This window comes from Balaenoptera ricei, chromosome 13, assembly GCF_028023285.1.
Source record: "Balaenoptera ricei isolate mBalRic1 chromosome 13, mBalRic1.hap2, whole genome shotgun sequence".
Taxonomy (NCBI): domain Eukaryota; kingdom Metazoa; phylum Chordata; class Mammalia; order Artiodactyla; family Balaenopteridae; genus Balaenoptera; species Balaenoptera ricei.
In genome coordinates, this window is record NC_082651.1 from 43,035,042 (window position 1) to 43,057,401 (window position 22,360).

General features: G+C 42.7%; 1 protein-coding gene across 2 annotated transcripts in view; it reads right to left on the minus strand.

Annotated features, from left to right (window-relative positions):
- The window catches only part of ANXA4 (annexin A4), a 74,600-nt gene that overhangs the window by 21,221 nt on the left and 31,019 nt on the right, over window positions 1-22,360 (minus strand). For both annotated transcript variants that reach the window (XM_059943120.1, XM_059943119.1), the window contains exons 3-8: window positions 19,021-19,108; window positions 14,307-14,401; window positions 5,653-5,766; window positions 4,721-4,811; window positions 3,284-3,363; window positions 1,643-1,699 (exon numbers count right to left, since the gene is read on the minus strand). In XM_059943120.1, coding sequence (XP_059799103.1) covers window positions 1,643-1,699; window positions 3,284-3,363; window positions 4,721-4,811; window positions 5,653-5,766; window positions 14,307-14,401; window positions 19,021-19,108 — 525 coding nt within the window. The remainder of the gene's footprint in view (window positions 1-1,642; window positions 1,700-3,283; window positions 3,364-4,720; window positions 4,812-5,652; window positions 5,767-14,306; window positions 14,402-19,020; window positions 19,109-22,360) is intronic.

Here is a 22,360-nt window from a genome sequence, read left to right on the forward strand (position 1 = left end):
GTTTTCTTCTAGGAGCTTTATGGTTTCAGGTCTTACTTTCAAGTCTTTAATTCATTTTGAGTGAATTTTCGTGTATGGTGTAAGGTAGTGGTCCAGTTTCATTCTTTTGTTTATGGCTGTTCAGTTTTCCCAACAAAATTTATCTAAGAGACTATGTTTTGCCCATTGTATATTCTTGGCTCCTTTGTCATAAATTAATTCATGGGTTTATTTCTCAGCTTTGTATTCTGTTCCATTGATCTGTATGTCTGTTTTAATGCCAATACCGTACTGTTTTGATTACTATAGCTTTATAATATGAATTGCATGGTTTTAAAAAATCAAACAGACCTGGATTCAAAGAGCACAATTCCACCAGCTATGTGATGTTATACAAGTTATTTAAATCTGTTCATCTGTCTCCTAATCTATAAAACAGAAGTAATAACATCTACTTCACAGATTTGTTGTAAGGAAGAAATGTAAAGTAGTTAACACAATGCCTAGCACCTAGTAAACGCACAAAAGGTGAGAGTGGGTATATATATATATATATATATATATATATATATATATGGCAGACATACATTGCTCACTAACTCTTCATTTAAATTCAGGATTCACCTGGGCTGTGGAGGTTCCTTCCATCATGCCCCAAAATGCTTGCCTTGAGGTAGCTGAAATTCACATAAGCATCCGGGAGATACAGTGTTTTCAATACCTCTCCCTCCTCAAAGCTTCTGGGTTGAAGGCAATTTCCTGTATCTCCTTATGGGATGGACCTCCCTGAATCCTCAGAACTCTTAGGACCCATATACTCCTCTCCCTTCTAGTGAAGGTAAAAGGTTCTTTCCTACGGAATCCCTAGTGGTTCATACCTCACATACTGAATGGGACCGATCTCTCTGTAAGGTTGTATTTTGGTTAACAGTACAGAGTCTAGATCCAAACTGCCTGGCTCAAATCCCAGTTCTGCCATTTATTATCTGTGTGAACTTGAGCAAGGAACTTGACTTCTCTGAGCCTCAATTTCCTTGTCTATAAGATGGAGATAGCAATACTTACTTCATAGGGTTATTGCAAAGATTCAATGACATACTTCATGTGATGAGCTTAGAACAGTGTTTGGTACCTGGTAAGGACCCAGTTTTTATTAGCTATTATTATTAGTGTTATCTGGCCACAGTAAATAGACCAGGGTTGGTGCCAGGGCAGCCATCAGAGGGCTGGGTAACAGGGAAGCAATTGCCTCTTGGGGTTTGGTATTAGTTTTATCCAACATGGTACCCGCTGTGCCAAGCTGTTTTACATAGGTTGTATGAAATGTTCTCTTTGGGGAAGTAAAAGTGAGAGGTCAAAAAGGCAGGTCCCTTCATCTCCCAGTAATTCAGAAGACACTCCATGGCTCTGTGGGGGCAGCCACACCATGGTCCCAACGTTAGGAAGTCTGGAACCCAGGGATGCTTATAAAATGATGCCCTAAACTACCCCCAAGCCCAAGGTATCTCTGCAAGAAACTTCTGCTATTAAAGATCATCTGCGGGAATCTTTTTTCATAACATATTCCAGCCTGGCCAATATACGTTGGACTATAACAGGGTGTCCACAAACTAGGGCCTGTCTTATTGGCAAAAGAGAAGAAAGAAGCTGCAGTTCTACTGACCTGGGCATCCTGTTTCACGAGAGCATCCTCCAGATAACTTCCTTCATCCCTGCCACCCTGAGGATGAGAAAAACAAACCCTGAGCACAAGAAAAACAAACCAAAGAGACTGAGAGAGGATCCATGAAGATTTGGGAGCTCTGATAAGACAGAATGTGTGGGAACCCAAGGACATGGTAATTAGACAGAAGGGGTCCTGAGTCCAGCTTAGGGAGAAAGAACAGATGTCTTTGAACGTGCTTGCGATATTCCCACGGTTCTGAGCTGACCAACCAGAGGGCAAGCTCGGTGTGGCTCCCTGATGTTGTGTGGGTGTCTCGGCCAGTTGAAGGGGCAGGAGGACAAATATGGCCTGGTGACTGCTCCCTCTGGGACAGTCCTCTCCTCCTTCCTCCCCTCCCCCCACTCCCGTGTCTTCCCTGCTGACTTATGCCTTCCTAACTGGCAAATGTACACTGATCAATTCTGCCAAATAGGAGCTGGAAAGACAGGAGAATCAAGAGACTCTGGGGCCAACGGTGGGGGCTTGAGGAACATCTGAAAGTGCCCCATCCCTCAGCAACACTAGCTCACCAGGAAGGCAGGGCTAAAGCCTTGGAGGAATGCCAAAGAATGGCAAAACAGGCTACTTTCCTCTAGTTTGTTATGCTGTTTTATTACTCTGCTGTCTCAATATGCTATGATCTAGGCATGGCTCTGCAGCAGTAAATCTGAGAGGAAAAGAAAAAATGGGTAGGAAGTAAGAAAAACAGGCTGGCATTATTAAGTAAATATCAGAGACAGAGTGAAGTGGGAGTTGGAGATGATTTCTGGGGTTCTGCTTTGGTTATTGGAAGAACAGCAACAGTATGAATAGAAAAAGACAAGCCAGGAAGAAGAGCTGGTTTGGAGGGAAAATGAGTTCAGGTTTAGTTTAGGAGGACTGAGTTGAGGTGCTGGCAGAATATCCATCAGGAAACACGCAAAAAGCAGTGAGAAATGACAGTCTCACACTCAGGAAGGAGGTCAGGGATAAAGATTAAATTGTGAAGCCATGTGAAATGTCTTGCAAATCCATCTCTCTTTTCTGGCACCCCTGCTCCCACACTAGCCCAGACCTGCTTTTTTCACGGTATCTGGAATACCGAGGTAACCTCCTGCCTGGGCTCCCTGCCTCTGGTTCAATTCATCTAACATATCGCTATAACATTACTTTGCTGGGACTTCCCTGGCAGTCCAGTGCTTAAGGTTTCGCCTTCCAATGCAGGGGTTGCAGGCGCGATTCCTGGTCAGGGAGCTAAGATCCCACATGCTTCGCGCGGCCAAAAAATCGAAACATAAAACAGAAGCAATATTGTAACAAATTCAGTAAAGACTTTAAAAATGGTCCACATCAAAAAAAAAAAAAAAACTTTAAAACAAACAGAAAAAGAGCACCTGGCATGTATCAGGTGCTTGTATGTATAAATGAGAACAAAGGGGCCTACATGACTAGCCAGAGTCTTTAAAGGAGAGAGGATAAAATAACAGAGACCCAAGAAAAACACAGGGGAATATTCCCATTTGGGAGGTTGAAAGGATGAGAAAGGCTAGAAAAATGGGTAGAGAGTAAGTGTCTCAATAACACCCAACCCCCCTCCCCCCAAAGGAGGGAGCGACTCACAGCGGACAGAGACACCAGCACGCGCTGGAACATGAGCGATGTGTCAGAGCGAATGTCATCTTCAAGGCTCCGCCCATATTCTAGCAAGAGAGTAAAATCAGCGACATCAGAGTAAAGAACCCTGCCCGACACCGCGTCACACCCCAGAGCCTTCCACCCTCTTCAGGACCTGTCTACTGAAGCAGCTCGTCGTGAGGTTTTTCAGCCCACACACAGTTTTCCAAAAACGAAACTCTGGTAAAATGGTCAAGATAAGTTTAGCTTGTCATTAGAGGGGTAATGAGATGCTCTTTTTCCTTGAATTGGGCAGTTGAGAAGGCCGGGCTGTGATCCCCACTCTGTGGTTCCTACCGTCCAGGGGTTTGTCCTGAACATGGTTTGCAGTGACGCAGAGAAGCAGCTAAGCGGCCCGTGGAAAGGCAAACAGAGTGGGGTTTCTGAACCTGTGTTTGGGGACAAGCAGGAGACTGCAGAGAGAAGTCCTGTATTCGGCAGACGTGGGGAGCCAACGCTAGAACCAGACTCCCGAGGTTTAGAATCTCCCGATCTGAACACTTACCAAAAAACTCTTATTGTTTTGTTTTCTTTCTACCAAAGTATACGTGTTTATTACAGAAAACAGGAAAAAATAACTAAGTAAAATGGAGGAAAAGAAAACCTCACCATGAATCTAATCACCCAGAAATAATAATCTTTGATAACATTTTGGTGAATATCCTTCCTCATTTCCCCCCATATACACATATTGTTTTTCTTTCTTTGAAAAAGGGGATCATAGCATCCCATTTTATGATTTGTCTTTTTCACTTATCCTTACACCATACCACTTATTGTAATTTAATAATATCCTTCAACATACGTTTTGATGACTACATTGTGTGGGTGTACCATATTTTGTTTAGCCAACCTGGTGGACATTTTAAGCTAATATAAGCAATACTGTGGGATCCAAACCTTTGTGCATTTTTATTATATTCTTAGGGTAAAAAGGTAGGCATCTTTTAAAGGCATGTATTGTTCTCTGGAGATTTTTAAGAGGGGAGTAAGTGGCTATCCCTCCGAGGCGGCTGCAGGACCTATAGTCCAGTCTGAAGGTCAGAAGTTGGCCAAGACTGCTCCTCCAGGCCATTCCCTGGAATGCTAAGATTCAATGGCACCACCACTTTTGAACAAGCACCTTTGATTCTCTGCTGGATAATAAGGAACACCTTTCCAGCTTTCAGGGTAATAAAACCATGGGTAGCCCAAGTAGAGTGGCAGGTGCACCTGAGAAGTCTTGAAAAGCCAACAGTCATTTGTGTAGACAGGGATCTGCCTGAAGGCAGAGCTTGGAACTGAGGATCCCTCATGGTCAGTGTTTCAGTGGGTAACCACCTACTGTTAGTCTAGGTCTCAGAGAACAGGGCCTCAGCCAGGGCCACTGAGGACGCTACATACGCAGCTGGTAGGTCTGGTTTATGCGCCGGATCTCCTCGGGCATCCGGGAGGCCAGGATCTCAATCAGGCAGCTCTCATCCGTGCCTGCTCCCTAAATGCAAAACCCAGAGGAGAGGGCTATGAGTCAGTTTACCAAGTTGAGTCCCAGACACAGGAGGAATACAACCAGGAATCTGCAGAGAATAGAAACAACTCACCGAGTTCTAGCAACAGGATTTGATCTTTTTTAACTGTCCGACCCAAATTCCAACATATTTACTATAATCATTATTAGTCATAACATACATTTATGGGCTGTTTCTATGTGTTGGTTAGGGACAGTTTCTGCCCTCTGGGGGGCTGTCTTTCCTTGCCCTCCCCTGTACTTTTCCTTTGCAGGGCAGAATCTTCTGGCAAAGGCTGTTATCTCTTTGTTTCTCCAGAGTCTAGCCCAGAACCTTCCACGAGGCTGAGTATTTATTGACATGGTGGAGGAGGGTAGTTGTATTTGAATTTCATACTTGGTCATTAACAGTCGGCAGACCCTGGAGTAGGGCACAGTGGATCCAGCATCCAGGGAAGCTGAGAACACTTTACCAGTTCTGAGCAGACCGAGAGGCCCCCAAGATGTCAGTCAAAAGTTTCATATCTCAAAAGTAGCTAATACAGCAAGAAAGCTTCTGGAGCTGCACCAAAAGCACAAGTTTAATCAGTCCCCAGTGAGCCACAGGAAAGAACAAATGATTCCTTAACTTCTGGGGAAACAACTTTTAAATTACAGTGGCTAAAATGCAATGTCATGTTTTCAAGTTGTCATAAATGCAGGAAAATATTTCTCCCATATCTCCTCCTCCCCACTCTCAGGAGGCCTCTATCACTGTTTCTTGAGAAAGCCCGCCAGCAGCCAGCATTTGCACAAACAGCACCGAGAGCAGGAGGGGAGGACCACGAACCCTCATGGCCTTTCGCAGCTCCTGCACGTCATACAGCACCGTGGGCGTCATCATCGCCAAGATCACCTGCTCGAAGTTGCCACTCAGTTCTGACTTCAAGTCGTCCATCAGGTCCTGCGACACAAGAAAGCACGCTGCTTAACTGCTACAGTAACAGAAATCAGCCACCCTCAGTGGGGTCCCGGGACGGCTGGGGTCTCCAAGATCCTTTCAGGGGCTCGTGTGTGCAAAACCATCTTCATAATAACATTAAGACGCTGGGATCTGACTTTACACTCTCATCCTCTCACAGTTGTCCAGGGAAGCTTTCCAAAGGCTACTCGGTATGTCTACAGATCTACAGTTATGTGAAAAGGCTATTAAAATACTCCTCCCTTTCCCAACTACCTATCTGTACAAGACCAGATTTCCTTCCTACTTCAAACAAAACCACATATCGCAACAAGCTGAATGCAGAAGCAGATATGAGAATCCAGGGTATTCCATTAAGCAGACATTAAAGAGATTTGCAAAATGTTAAAAGAATGCCAATCTTCTCACTAATTTGTTTTTTCTTTTGGAATATAAAGCTATTTTTCCTAAAATCGTTATTTATGTTAACATGTAATATGTTTTTATAGTTTTTAAAATAAGTTAACAAATACCTATTTTTAAATGTCCTTAATTTAAATTAAGTTTTAATTTTTAAAATGGTTAACATCAATAGATGTAACCCACAAAAATAAAAAAGTCCTCAATAATTTGAGTGTAAAGGGGTTCCAAGATCAGTGTATTCGCTCACTTAACAATATACCCTGAATGTATTTCCAAGTCAATATTTACCTACAACATTCTTTTTTTTTTTTTTTTTTTTTTAATTATTATTTATTTATTTTTTTTTGGGCTGTGTTGGGTCTTCGTTTCTGTACGAGGGCTTTCTCTAGGTGCAGCAAGTGGGGGCCACTCTTCATCGTGGTGCGCGGGCCTCTCACTATCGTGGCCTCTCTTGTTGCGGAGCACAGGCTCCAGACGCGCAGGCTCAGTAGTTGTGGCTCACGGGCCCAGTTGCTCCACGGCATGTGGGATCTTCCCAGACCAGGGCTCGAACCCGTGTCCCCTGCATTGACAGGCGGATTCTCAACCACTGCGCCACCAGGGAAGCCCCCTACAACATTCTTAACAGCTGCACAAATTTCCATATGTAGAGGCAAAATAATTTCTTTAATAAGACCCCCATTCTATTTTTCTACTATTCTTCTAAACAGGCATTTAGCTGCATCCTTGTGATCATTCATGATTATTTCTTAACGCTCAATGATTAAAAAGAAATGCAATTATTTGGAGAAAGGACCAATTTCTTTTTTTTTTTTAAGTGTAAACAGTTCCATGAGTTTTTATTAGACATTTTTTTAACCCACAAAAATGGAATTATATCAATCGCATTTTTTTTTTATACAGCAGGTTCTTATTAGTCATCAATTTTATACACATCAGTGTATACATGTCAATCCCAATTGCCCAGTTCAGCACACCACCATCCCCACTTTGCCGCAGTTTTCCCCCCTCGGTGTCCATACATTTGTTCTCTACATCTGTGTCTCAAATTCTAGCCTGCAAACCAGTTCATCTGTACCATTTTTCTAGGTTCCACATACATGTGTTAATATACGATATTTGTTTTTCTCTTTCTGACTTAACTCACTCTGTATGACAGTCTCTAGATCCATCCACGTCTCAACAAATGACTCAATTTCGTTCCTTTTAATGGCTGAGTAATATGCCATTGTATATATGTACCACATCTTCTTTATCCATTCGTCTGTCGATGGGCATTTAGGTTGCTTCCATGACCTGGCTATTGTAAATAGTGCTGCAATGAACATTGGGGTGCATGTGTCTTTTTGAATTATGGTTTTCTCTGGGTATATACCCAGTAGTGGGATTGCTGGGTCATATGGTAATTCTATTTTTAGTTTTTTAAGGAACCTCCATACTGTTCTCCATAGTGGCTGTATCAATGTACATTCCCACCAACAGTGCAAGAGGGTTCCCTTTTCTCCACACCCTCTCCAACATTTGTTGTTTGTAGATTTTCTGATGATGCCCATTCTAAATGGTGTGAGGTGACACTTCATTGTAGTTTTGATTTGCATTTCTCTAATAATTAGTGATGTTGAGCAGCTTTTCATGTACTTCTTGGCCATCTGTATGTCTTCTTTGGAGAAATGTCTATTTAGATCTTCTGCCCATTTTTGGATTGGGGTGTTTGTTTCTTTAATATTGAGCTGCATGAGCTGTTTATATATTTTGGAGATTAATCCTTTGTCTGTTGATTCGTTTGCAAATATTTTCTCCCATTCTGAGGGTTGTCTTTTTGTCTCATTTATGGTTTCCTTTGCTGTGCAAAAGCTCTGAAGTTTCATGTGGTCCCATTTGTCTATTTTTGTTTTTATTTGCATTACTCTAGGATCAAAAAACATCTTGCTGTGATTTATGTCAAAGAGTGTTCTTCCTATGTTTTCCTCTAAGAGTTTTAAAGTGTCCGGTCTTACATTTAGGTCTCGAATCCACTTTGAGTTTATTTTTGTGTATGGTGTTAGGGACTGTTCTAATTTCATTATTTTACATGTAGCTGTCCAGTTTTCCCAGTACCACTTATTGAAGAGACTGTCTTTTCTCCATTGTATATCTTTGCCTCCTTTGTCATAGATTAGTTGACCATAGGTGCGTGGGTTTCTCTCTGGGCTTTCTATCTAGTTCCATTGATCTATGTTTCTGTTTTTGTGCCAGTACCATATTGTCTTGATTACTGTAGCTTTGTAGTATAGTCTGAAGTCAGGGAGTCTGATTCCTCCAGCTCCGTATTTTCCCTCAAGACTGCTTTGGCTATTCGGGGTCTTTTGTGTCTCCATACAAATTTTAAGATTATTTGTTCTAGTTCCGTAAAAAATGCCATTGGTAATTTGATAGGGATTGCATTGAATCTGTAGATTGCTTTGGGTAGTATAGTCATTTTCACAATGTTGATTCTTCCAATCCAAGAACATGGTATATCTCTCCATCTGTTGGTATCATCTTTAATTTCTTTCATCAGTGTCTTATAGTTTTCTGCATACAGGTCTTTTGTCTCCCTAGGTAGGTTTATTCCTAGGTATTTTATTCTTTTTGTTGCAATGGTAAATGGGAGTGTTTCCTTAATTTCTCTTTCAGATTTTTCAGCATTAGTGTATAGGAATGCAAGAGATTTCTGTGCATTAATTTTGTATCCTGCAACTTTACCAAATTCATTGATTAGCTCTAGTAGCTTTCTGGTGGCATCTTTAGGATTCTCTGTGTATAGTATCATGTCATCTGCAAACAGTGACTGTTTTACTTCCTCTTTTCCAATTTGTATTATACTTTTATTTCTTTTTCTTATCTGATTGCCATGGCTAGGACTTCCAAAACTATGTTGAATAATAGTGGTGAGAGTGGACATCCTTGTCTCATTCCTGATCTTAGAGGAAATGCTTTCAGTTTTTCACCATTGAGAATGATGTTTGCTGTAGGTTTGTCGTATATGGCCTTTATTATGTTGAGGTAGGTTCCCTCTATGCCCACTTTCTGGAGAGTTTTTATCATAAATGGGTGTTGAATTTTGTCAAAAGCTTTTTCTGCATCTACTGAGATGATCATATGGTTTTTATTCTTCAGTTTGTTAATATGGTGTATCACATTGATTGATTTGCGTATATTGAAGAATCCTTGCATCCTTGGGATAAATCCCACTTGATCATGGTGTATGATCCTTTTAATGTGTTGTTGGATTCTGTTTGCTAGTATTTTGTTGAGGTTTTTGCATCTATGTTCATCAGTGATATTGGCCTGTAGTTTTCTTTTTTTGTAGTATCTTTGTCTGGTTTTGGTATCAGGGTGATGGTGGCCTCATAGAATGAGTTTGGGAGTGTTCCTTCCTCTGCAATTTTTTGGAAGAGTTTGAGAAGGATGGGTGTTAGCTCTTCTCTAAATGTTTGATAAAATTCACCTGTGAAGCCATCTGGTCCTGGACTTTTGTTTGTTGGAAGATTTTTAATCACAGTTTCAATTTCATTACTTGTGATTGGTCTGTTCATATTTTCTATTTCTTTCTGGTTCAGTCTTGGAAGGTTATACCTTTCTAAGAATTTGTCCATTTCTTCCAGGTTGTCCATTTTATTGGCATAGAGTTGCTTGTAGTAGTCTCTTAGGATGCTTTGTATTTCTGCGGTGTCTGTTGTAACTTCTCCTTTTTCATTTCTAATTTTACTGATTTGAGTCTTCTCCCTTTTTTACTTGATGAGTCTGGCTAATTGTTTATCACTTTGGTTTAACTTCTCAAAGAACCAGCTTTTAGTTGTATTGATCTTTGCTATTGTTTTCTTTGTTTCTATTTCATTTTTTTCTGCTCTGATATTTATGACTTCTTTCCTTCTGCTAACTTTGGGTTTTGTTTGTTCTTCTTTCTCTAGTTCCTTTAGGTGTAAAGTTAGATTGTTTATTTGAGATTTTTCTTGTTTCTTGAGGTAGGCTTGTATAGCTATAAACTTCCCTCTTAGAACTGCTTTTGCTGCATCCCATAGGTTTTCAATCGTCGTGTTATCATGGTCATTTGTCTCTAGGTATTTTTTTATTTCCTCTTTGATTTCTTCAGTGATCTCTTGGTTATTTAGTAACGTATTGTTTAGCCTCCATGTGTTTGTGTTTTTTACGTTTTTTTCCCTGTAATTCATTTCTAATCTGTTGTCAGAAAAGATGCTTGATATGATTTCAATTTTCTTAAATTTACTGAGGCTTGATTTGTGCCCCAAGATGTGATCTATCCTGGAGAATGTTCCTTGTGCACTTGAGAAGAAAGTGTAATCTGCTGTTTTTGGATGGAATGTCCTATAAATATCAATTAAATCTATCTGGTATATTGTGTCATTTAAAGCTTCTGTTTCCTTATTTATTTTCATTTTGGATGATCTGTCCATTGGTGTAAGTGAGGTGCTAAAGTCCCCCACTATTATTCTGTTAATGTTAATTTCCTCTTTTATAGCTGTTAGCAGTTGCCTTATGTATTGAGGTGCTCCTCTGTTGGGTGCATATATATTTATAATTGTTATATCTTCTTCTTGGATTGATCCCTTGATCATTATGTAGTGTCCTTCCTTGTCTCTTGTAACATTCTTTATTTTAAAGTCTATTTTATCTGATATGAGTATAGCTACACCAGCTTTCTTTTGATTTCCATTTGCATGTAATATCTTTCCCCATCCCCTCACTTTCAGTCTGTATGTGTCCCTAGGTCTGAAGTGGGTCTCTTGTAGACAGCATATAGATGGGTCTTGTTTTTGTATCCATTCAGCAAGCCTGTGTCTTTTGGTTGGAGCATTGATTCCATTCACGTTTAAGGTAATTATCGATATGTATGTTCCTATGACCATTTTCTTAACTGTTTTGGGTTTGTTTTTGTAGGTCCTTTTCTTCTCTTGTGTTTCCCACTTAGAGAAGTTCCTTTAGCATTTGTTGTAGAGCTGGTTTGTTGGTGCTGAATTCTCTTAGCTGTTGCTTGTCTGTAAAGCTTTTGATTTCTCCATCGAATCTGAATGAGATCCTTGCTGGGTAGAGTAATCTTGGTTGTAGGTTCTTCCCTTTCATCACTTTAAGTATATCATGCCACTCCCTTCTGGCTTGTAGAGTTTTTGCTGAGAAATCAGCTGTTAACCTTATGGGAGTTCCCTTGTATGTTATTTGTCATTTTTCCCTTGCTGCTTTCAATAATTTTTCTTTGTCTTTAATTTTTGCCAATTTGATTACTATGTGTCTCGGCGTGTTTCTCCTTAGGTTTACCCTGTATGGGACTCGCTGCGCTTCCTGGACTTGGGTGGCTAATTCCTTTCCCATGTTAGGGAAGTTTTCAACTATAATCTCTTCAAATATTTTCTCTGGTCCTTTCTCTCTCTTCTCCTTCCGGGACCCCTATAATGCGAATGTTGTTGCGTTTAATGTTGTCCCAGAGGTCTCTTAGGCTGTCTTCATTTCTTTTCACTCTTTTTTCTTTATTCTGTTCTGCAGCAGTGAATTCCACCATTCTGTCTTCCAAGTCACTTATCCGTTCTTCTGCCTCAGTTATTCTGCTATTGATTCCTTCTAGTGTAGTTTTCATTTCAGTTACTGTATTGTTCATCTCTGTTTGTTCTTTAATTCTTCTAGGTCTTTTTTAAACATTTCTTGCATCTCTTCGATCTTTGCCTCCATCCTTTTTCCGAGGTCCTGGATCATCTTCACTCTCATTATTCTGAATTCTTTTTCTGGAAGGCTGCCTATCTCCACTTCATTTAGTTGTTTTTCTGGGGTTTTATCTTGTTCCTTCATCTGGTACATAGCCCTCTGCCTTTTCATCTTGTCTATCTTTCTGTGAATGTGGCTTTTGTTCCACAGGCTGCAGGATTGTAGTTCTTCTTCCTTCTGCTGTCTGCCCTCTGGTGGATGAGGCTATCTAAGAGGCTTGTGTAAGTTTCCTGATAGGAGGGACTGGTGGTGGGTAGAGTTGACTGTTGCTCTGGTGGGCAGAGCTCAGTAAAACTTTAATCCGCTTGACTTCTGATGGGTGGGGCTGGGTTCCCTCCCTGTTGGTTGTTTGGCCTGAGGCAACGCAACACTGGAGCCTACCTGGGCTCTTTGGTGGGGCTAATGGCGGACTCAGGGAGGGCTCACGCCAAGGAGTACTTCCCAGAACTTCTGCTGCCAGTGTCCTTGTCCCCACGGTGAGCCACAGCCACCCCCCGCCTCTGCAGGAGACCCTCCAACACTAGCAGGTAGGTCTGGTTCAGTCTCCCCTGGGGTCACTGCTCCTTCCCCTCGGTCCTGATGTGCACACTACTTTGTGTGTGCCCTCCAAGAGTGGAGTCTCTGTTTCCCCCAGTCCTGTTGAAGTCCTGCAATCAATTCCCACTAGGCTTCAAAGTCTGATTCTCTAGGAATTCCTCCTCCTGTTGCCGGACCCCCAGGTTGGGAAGCCTGACGTGGGGCTCAGAACCTTCACTCTAGTCGGTGGACTTCTGTGGTATAAGTGTTCTCCAGTCTGTGAGTCACCCACCCAGCAGTTATGGGATTTGACTTTACTGTGATTGCGCCCCTCCTACCATTTCATTGTGGCTTCTCCTTTGTCTTTGGATGTGGGGTATCTTTTTTGGTGAGTTCCAGTGTCTTCCTGTCGATGACTGTCCAGCAGCTAATTGTGATTCTGGTGTTCTCGCAAGAGGGAGTCCAAAGGACCAATTCCTAAAGACATTTAGTCACATTTCCTCCTAGAACAGGTCAGAGAGTTTAAGAACCTGCTTAAGATCAACCAACTAATACCGAGTTGATTTGGTTTCAAGTTCTGATCTCAGATTCTCACAAACCTGAGTCTGCAACACTATATTTCAATCTATTGTGCATATTTTTATGTTACATCCACACATATCAAATGGATGAATGAACAAATAAATTAGCATTCAGTCACTCCATTAAGGTTGGTCATCTTAACAAACGGCTGTCAGATCAGCTTAGTTCTGAAGCTGAATAATCAACCCCAAATGTGCGGCAACACTTTGTCTCTAGCTTACACATCACATGCATGTTCATTAAATTTCTTTGGGGATGGAGAAGAGCTTAAAAGGCCCAAAAGATACTCTGAGCAATCTGAGGGAGGAATCCCATTGGTGCCCAGCCAAGGTTTGCAATGTAGATGCTCCCGGGAAGAGCTGAGCCAGCCCTGCCCCACCCAGCAGCTTAATGCCTGCCTTTGAGAGGCAGCCCGTCTGACTAGCTTTTATAAAATATCCAAAAATAGAAATACTTATCATGGAGTTAACAGCACTCTGAGACCTGGAAGCACTTATTGATAACATTTCCTCAATAAAAAGATTCTCTAATCACACAGATGGGCTTCCAGTGATGTGGAAAGATTGGGTGAATGACTCTGATAAGTGAGCTGTTGAAAATGAGACTGAGACAGGGTTGCTCAGGGGTGTGGGATTCAAAGAGGAAGGGGAAAACATGATGAGTGAACCACCTTTGAATGCATAAGCCACTTACATACACACACACACACACACACACACACACACAGAGCCCCGTTCTAGAACTGGAGGAGGTGGCTCTCAGTTAAGGATCAGTCAAAGGAATGAATATATACTACAAATGGGTTTATGTAGAAGAGTTGGATAGACCCTAAATCCTCGGAGAGCCTATTTAGAACAAACTGGATTTAAACATTTTAGTCAGTTTGGAGGATCTTCATTCGGAAGTGGCCTAAAGGAAAGGCCAAGGGAAGCAACACTGAAAGCTGAGCCCTGCCCAGTGCTCCAAAGGGCAAGGGGCTGATTCCATTCCACAACCAAGTCCCTGAAAGGACTTGTGGGGGAAGAGACTAAACTTAGCCTTGAATTTTGTGAATCAAGAGCTCCCTGAAATCACTTCTGGCTATGGACAGTGGAGGAACTCTTGAACGTGTTGAAACTGTTTTTTGTTTGTTTGTTTGTTTGTTTTTTTCCAAGAACATCTTTAAACAAGGCAAAGGATCCATCTTTTAAAAACCAAGGGCCACTGCTTCAGGATTCAAGAAGGAAGGGGCCCCTGCTCCCCTACTGCTGACAGGTCCCTTGTCAAGCCAGAGAGCTGCCACCTACCCTGCCAATGGTGGTCTTGTAGGCCGTCCTGATTTCCTGGCGCTGGGCCATGTTGCGATAGGCCAGGACATTGATGATGGCATCTTCATCCGTGCCTGGTGTGGAGCGGAGACAGGGAGTGAGTGTGATTTGAGAGAGGAATGAGAAAATGGGTTCCTCTGTGGACACCGGTGTAACCCAAACACACGCAGAGAGCTTTCTAAGAAAAGAAGTTCTTGTTCAGAGGGCTTGTCTATTTTGGAGGGAAAACAGACACTAGATTAGAGTCTCAGTCTCTCCTTTCATTAGCTATTTTTTTTTAACATCTTCATTGGAGTATAGTTGCTTTACAATGGTGTGTTAGTTTCTGCTGTATAACAAAGTGAATCTGCTATACATATACATATATCCCCATATCCCCTCCCTCTTGAGCCTCCCTCCCACCCTCCCTTTCCCACTCCTCTAGGTGGACACAAAGCATGGAGCTGATCTCCCTGTGCTATGCAGCTGCTTCCCACTAGCTATCTATTTTACATTTGGTAGTGTATATATGTCCATGCCACTCTCTCACTTCATCCCAGCTTACCCTTCCCCCTCCCCGTGTCCTCAAGTCCATTCTCTACGTCTGCATCTTTATTCCTGTCCTGCCCCTAGGTTCATCAGAACCGTTTTTTTTTTTTTAGATTCCATATATATGTGTTAGCATACAGTATTTGTTTTTCTCTTTCTGACTTACTTCACTCTGTATGACAGACTCTAGGTCCATCCACCTCACTACAAATAACTCAGTTTCGTTTCTCTTTATGGCTGAGTAATATTCCATTGTATATATGAACCACTAAATGAAAGAGTTAACTTCTCTGAGCATTAGTTTCCTTATCTATGAATGTGAGTGATCATAGTACTTTCCCTCTTTGGATCACCCATATTTATCTTCCATGTTCTTGCCTTTCTCTCCTCACTTTTATCTCTTTATCATCTCCTCTGAGTTTCAAAACAGTTCAAACCCGTCTTTTAATTCATGATTTGGCACTTCACAGGGTTTAAATTGGCTGCTCATTGTATCCACTGCGTTTTAAGATCTGTATTTGCGTTTTTCTTTTCTAAGCTCTCTTTCCTGATCTCTGATCAGGAAACTTTTTATAACTGCCCATGAATTCCCATGATGCAATATCCTACCAAAACTTTTCACTATGAATTACAATTTTTAAAAAAAAATTTTTTAAAGATTGTTATTTTTGCTCTTTTTAAAAAATTTATTTATTTATTTGGCTGTGTCAGGTCTTAGCTGCGGCATGCGGGATCTTTCGTTGTGGTGCGAGGGCTCTTCATTGTGGTGCAGAGGCTTCTTTCTAGTTGTGGTGTGCGGGCTCTAAAGCGCACGGGCTCAGTAGTTGCGGCACATGGGCTTATTTGCCCAGTGGCATGTGGGATCTTAGTTCCCCGACCAGGGATCGAACCCGCATCCCCTGCATTGGAAGGCGGATTCTTAACCACTGGACCACCAGGGAAGTCCCTGAATTACAAATTTAAAATGTCATAAATTTTGTTTGCCTGTTTCTTGTAGCAGCTTTTACAGGAGACTTTCACAGCTGGATGTTCATGTACGCTGGGTGAGTTTTCCATTTTCCCATATACTGTATGGGAAGATGTGATGAGTTACAGGAGAGTCTATTGAAATATTTCAGGAAGAAATAAAAAAATATATAGATTCACCAGAGTTATCCTTTGCAAAATTAGAGATCTAGAAAAATATGAGGTGTACGGAGGAAGCTATAGAGGTTGTTTTTGGGTTTTTTTGTATTTTTTATTTATGGCTGCATTGGGTCTTTGTTGCTGTGTGCGGGCTTTCTCTAGTTGTGGCGAGCAGGGGCTACTCTTTGTTGCGGTGCACGGGCTTCTCACTGCAGTGGCTTCTCTTGTTATGGAGCATGGGCTCTAGGCACACGGGCTTCAGCAATTATGGCACGTGGGCTCGGTAGTTGTGGCTCGCCGGTTTAGTTACTCTGCGGCATGTGGGATCTTCCCAGACCAGGGCTCGAACCCGTGTCCCCCACATTGGCAGGCAGACTCCCAGCCACTGCGCCATCAGGGAAGCCCGCTATAGAGTTTTAAGTTTACATAACTTAGGGACCTACTCTCTGTTCTCTTGGGGGGAAAAAAAAAAAAGAAAGAGGGTAATAGATACAACCATCCTTTTTCCAGGAGAACTCTCAGCTGTGGGGAGAAGGTTCATTGCCTTTTGCTTTTTTATACAGTTTCTGTGAAAGGCACCACCACTCTTCTGCTCTGTCAGGCTTGAACCCTCAAAATAGCTTTGATTATTTTACCCGCTCTCTTCCTTCACATTCAGATTTCCTGACAAGTCATGCAAAATCTAGCTCTAAAACCCTTTTTGTATCTGTCACCTCTTTTTAATTCCTATGACAACCACTCAAGTTCAGGGTTTCTTCTTAGACAACTTAAAGTCTGCTAAGTAGTAGTCTCACTTCCTAATTGGTCTTTCCAATGTCTTGCTGGATTCATTTTCCTAAAATGACAAACTCTCACAGTGTCCCTCCCCTACTCAGGATACACTGAGTACACTACTCAGCCATCCCTACTCAGGACGGCTCCCCACCATTTGCTGGATTTACTATCTGCACTGCTGTCTGGCATTTGGGACTCTCCACCATACCCCATTCACTATTGTAAATATCCACATACAAAGTTACAGGCAGCCAAATCCAGAGACTTAGCTCCTGAATTCCCGTACTTGACCCAACTACACTGCACTCCTTTCTCCTGACCTCCTTCATTACCAGTCTATGGGTTTATGTCTCCCTAACCCCCTCCATCTAGCATCCTGATTCTGGCATTTGTTGTTTCCTGGACAATGCATCTGGGTCATCCTCCCATGTCAGTAGCCTCCTCAGGACCCACCCCATGGTACCTGCCTTCCCAGAAGTCGCCTAAAAAGTCAACTCCTGCTTTGTAAGTACATCCTGCTGCAAGCCATGTATTTACATGGCCTGCAGCTAAGTGCCTCAGCTAAAATGCAAAACAGGGCGATGCTCACACTCATCCCATGCCTTTGCTCATGCTGTTCCATTCACGTGAAAGCCATTCTCTCTTATCTATTTACTTACTTACTGAATAAATTTAACTCATCTCCCAAGGCCCATCTCAATTTCTACATCCTCCGAGAAGTTTTGCCTGATGCTCCCAAATGACATGTGACCTCTCTGACTCCTAATGGGATCTTACTCGTGCCCCTCCCGTCGCTATCATATTATGAACCGATCGTGTTTCTGCGCATGCCTCGGCTGCCGAGCACCCATGGACGATTGCACCGCAGGACTAGGTTTACAGTCTTCGTCTCCTCTAACCTTCACTGGCCCACACAGCGAGCACTGAAAATGGTTTGTTGTATCAAATGCCTCCTGACTCTGAGAATTCCGAATGCCATGTGGTCTACGTTCTGAATTATGGTGTTCTTGCTATCCACCAAAGAATTAGGATACACCTGAAAAAAAGGGTGGGCCGAGTACCTTTTCCATTTTATTTACGAAAAGGGAAAACGATAGATTCAGGGTAATGTCCTGTTCAGAGGCGGGCAGCAGCACAGCACAGTGGCTTAAGCTCCAGCTCTGGAGTCGGACTGCCTGGAATTGCCTAGAATCCTGACACGTACGATCCCAGACACCTCAGGCAAGTTAGCTCATCTCCCTAGACCTCAACTTTCTCATTAGTGAAACAAGCTGCTGTCAGAATTAAAACATAATCTATGTAACACATTGTGCCTGACACACAGTAGAGCTTAATAAATGCTCGCTATTATTGTTATCGTTCCTGTTAGTAGCATTGGGGCTAAGATGAATTCTTTTTGGATAGAAAAACTGGGAAATAACGCCTCATGGTCAAACGTTTTTATTCAAATCTTGAGGAGATTCTAAATAGCAGCTATGAAACAGAGAGCACTTCTCTGGCCAAATGTCCACTCAGGCAAGTTTGGAGGCAGGGTCCAGGTCAGCATAGCCTGCAGTGCCCGGGCATGGCTGTGCCCACCCAGTGGGAGGCCTTTGCCCACGGGAGCTACCAGAGGGTGGTGCACTGGAAGACAAGCCCTTCTGGTCACATACGCACAGCCTTCTCACCTAAAATCCCACACGCTACACGGGGGTACTGGCGTAGCTGTGCCTATTACAGCAGCAACAGGTGGGGGGCTGACTCAAGGGAAAGAACGTGGACTTAGAGCTGGCAGGCTCTGCTGAGTGTGACTCATGGCTCAGTTCCACTTACTCTGTGCCTTCCTACGTTACTTCTCTGAGTCTCAGTTTCACATCTGTAAAATGGGGCGAAAATAACAATACCACCAGCTGCTTTCACTACATCACAGGATTATCGCATGTATTCGTTCAGATAATATTTGTCAAAGTGCTTTGTAAACCTTCTGGCATGACATGCATACATGGGTTAACTGGAAAACAAATACATTTCTCAAATTTGATATATAGATTCATAATGCCGGAATCTAAAACAGATTTAAATTATCAGGGAAGTCCAGAATGAGTTCATCACATTTAAAATTCTTAGTAAAAACCCTCCCGTCTAGTTTGCCTTGAAAAGTCAACTTGTTCCCATTGTGTTTTCTTAGCGTGAGACGTACTCACAGTTGCCTGTGGACACAACACCCTCTGGGTGACTCTGTCATGCACAGCACATGAGGGGTGTTTACCTCCAGTGGGACACTTACCGAGCCCTTTCATGGCCTTCCTCAGGGTCTGGGCATCTTCGGTGGCACTGAAGCCTGAAGCAGCTTTGATGGTGCCTCCCTTGGCCGCCTGAGTGCACAGAGAAAGATGGTGACTGAGAGGCACTTCTTACCAGCATGGCGCCATCTCACACAGCAAGTTTGCTGAGCACCCACCATGGGCCAGACACTCTTCCAGGTGCTGGGACATGGCAGTGACTGTGAGAGATGAGGCTCTAGCTCCCCTGGAGCTGATGTTCAAGTTCAGCAGGAGGCAGACCAGTAAACGAGCCAACAAACAAATATTCCACCAGGCGGCCGGTGGTGAGAAGGGCTACAGGGCAGACAGAGAGGTCCTGGAGGGGCTGCTCTGAGGAGTGACATTCAGGCTGAGGTCTGAGTGACAGGAAGCAGCTGACTGTGCAAAGATCAGGGGAAAGTGTTACAGGCAGAGGAAACAGCTGAGGCAAAGGCGCTGAGGCTGGAGCTGCCTTCTGGGGGAGGAGTGGGACAGAGGCCAGTGTGGCTTGAGTTGGTGGGCAAGCTGGGGAGTGGTAAGATAAGTTACACCATTACCTACACAGTAATCTTGTCTCCCCCGAAAGGGGAAAATCTAACCTGAATTCAGTCAAGCCTCTAAGGCCAAATACCAATTTATGGTAAATAGGAGAAAGAGGAAAATGTTAACCCACCCCACAGGGCTGTAATCAGCACAATCCAGACTGTGAGAAACACTACTTGATGAACGATCTAGTTTCTTCAACAAATAAACTGCAAGGAGAATTAGAAAAGAGAGAGCTGGAGGGACTTCCCTGGTGGCGCAGTGGTTAAGAATCCGCCTGCCAATGCAGGGGACACGGGTTCGAGCCCTGGTCCAGGAAGATCCTACATGCTGTGGAGCAACTAAGCTCGTGCGCCACAACTACTGAGCCTGAGCTCTGGAGCCCACAGGCCACAACTACTGAGCCCACGTGCCACAACTACTGAAGCCCGCGCGCCTAGAGCCCATGCTCCGCAACAAGAGAAGCCACCGCAATGAGAAGCCCGTGCACCGCAACGAAGAGTAGCCCCCGCTCGCCGCAACTAGAGAAAGCCCGCGCGCAGCAATGAAGACCCAATGCAGCCAAAAATAAATAAATAAAATAAAATAAGTTTTTTTTTTTTTAAAAAAAGAGAGAGATGGAGGGATTAAAAGAGGGATTAAAAAGAGATTAAAAATGCACATCAATAATCATAATGGGTGAACTTACTGGGATCCTGAATCAAACAAACAGTAAAAAAAAAAAATGACATTTATGAGACAGTTGGACATTGAACACTGACTTGATATTTGATGCCATTAAGCAACTAGTGTTAGCGGTTTTAGGTATGATAATGGTATTGTGGTTATATTTTATTTTTTTAAGAGTTTGAATCTTATACACATTGAAAGAGTTTATAGATGAGAGGACAAGATGTCTGGAATTTGCTTCAAAATAACGGGTTGGGGGAAGTAAGTGGAGGTAAAGAAGAAACAAGGCTGACCATGAGTTAATAATTACTGAGTTATTATTATGTAATATAATAATTACTGACCATGAGTTAATAATAATTATAGGTACAAAGGGGTTCTTTTTAATATTTGGTCTACTTTTGTATGTGTTTACCTTTTTCCATAATAAAAACTTTAAAAATGAAAAAGAAAGAAAATCAGAGAGGTTGCAAGGGCAGAACAAGAGCCTTCACAAGCCAGTGAGGAGTTTCTGTTTTATTCTAAATGCAGTAGGAGCCACTGGCAGGTTTTCAGCAAAGGGATGGAGGAGATGATCTGATTTACATGATAAAAAGATCACTCGGGCTGCTGTAGGCAGATACAGAGACGAGTTGAGAATCTGGGCCAAGATCCAGGGATATGATGGTAGACGAGGGTGAAACAGTAAAAATGGAAAGAGACAGACAGACTCAGCACATGTTTTGGAGCAAAGGCGGCAGAACTTGCCGATGGACTGATGTGGGAGGTGAGGAAAGAAAAGAAGCAAGTGTAACTCTAAATCTTTTTCCCTGAGCAGCCAAGCAGAGAGTGGTATCGTTTACCCAGATGGGGAAAGCTGGAGGACTACCAGATTTGGGATGGCAGTGGGGAGTGGGATTTAGAAGTTCTATTTTCAAAATGTTAAGTTTGGGATGTCCATTAAACATCCAAGTGGAGTTGTCAAAAGGATGGTTGGTTATACAACATAAATCTAGAGGGCAAGTCTAGAGTAATAAATTCAGGACACATCAGCGTTTGGATGGTATTGGACGAAATGACCTAGGGAGAAAGTGAAGAACAGGGGTCCTAGGACAAGGCTGGGCCTCTCCAGCAGAGAAGGACCGGAATGGGTAACCAAGAAGGACTGGTCCTTGATGTATAAAGAAAACCAGGAGCGTGTGTTGTCCAGAGGCTGAGGAAGGAGGAAGATGTCAGTGCCTGCTAAGGTAGGTGTGAGTAGAGGACACAGAAGGGATGGTCAGATGGGGCAACACGGAAGGTCCTGGTGATCCTGACAAAGGCTTCTGCAGTGGAATGGAGGGGACAGAAGCCTGACCAAGTGGCAGAGGGAAGGATGGGAAGTCATGAGGAGGAGATCGCAGTCTAGACACTGGAGATGAGGTTTAGCATCACCGGAAACGACCAGCATGCCTTAAAGTGAGACATACTCTGATGTGTACAAGGGACAAAAAGTTAGTGAATCTGACCCTCTGCAAATACAGACTACAAATTAAAAACATCAACAAGCAAAACATGGGTTAGTAACCAGTAGGTACCATTCAGTTGACTTATGACTTAGAGATAATGTACTGATTAAGATCAAGGTGCCCTGAGTATTTCTAATGTATTTACTAATTTATTAATGTTATTTATGTACATGAGGCAGCAAAGAGAAACATATAATTCAATACGAAAGATAAATAAATAGATGAAGAAATTCAGTGACAGGACACAAAGCATAGAAAATTACAGTAAAGAAGGGGGTGGAAAGGAAACAGAAACGGAGACCTTAAGGGCCTGTGTAATTATTCGACATGAGCCACAGATTTCTCTGTCTAGAAGCCAAACAAGAGGGAACTGTAATCAATAATGAGACTCACAGTGTCCATGAGAGGCAAAGAGATCAATTGCACCGAATTGCATCCCCAAAGAAAGATATGTTGAAGTCCTAACCCCCAGTACCTCAGAATGTGCCCTTATTTGGAAATACTGTCATTACAATGAATGAATTAATTGTAATTAATTAAAGCAAGATGAGGTCCTACTGGAGTAGGGTGAGCCGCTAATTCAACATGGCTGGTGTCCTTCTTAGAAAACAGTACGTAAAAACAA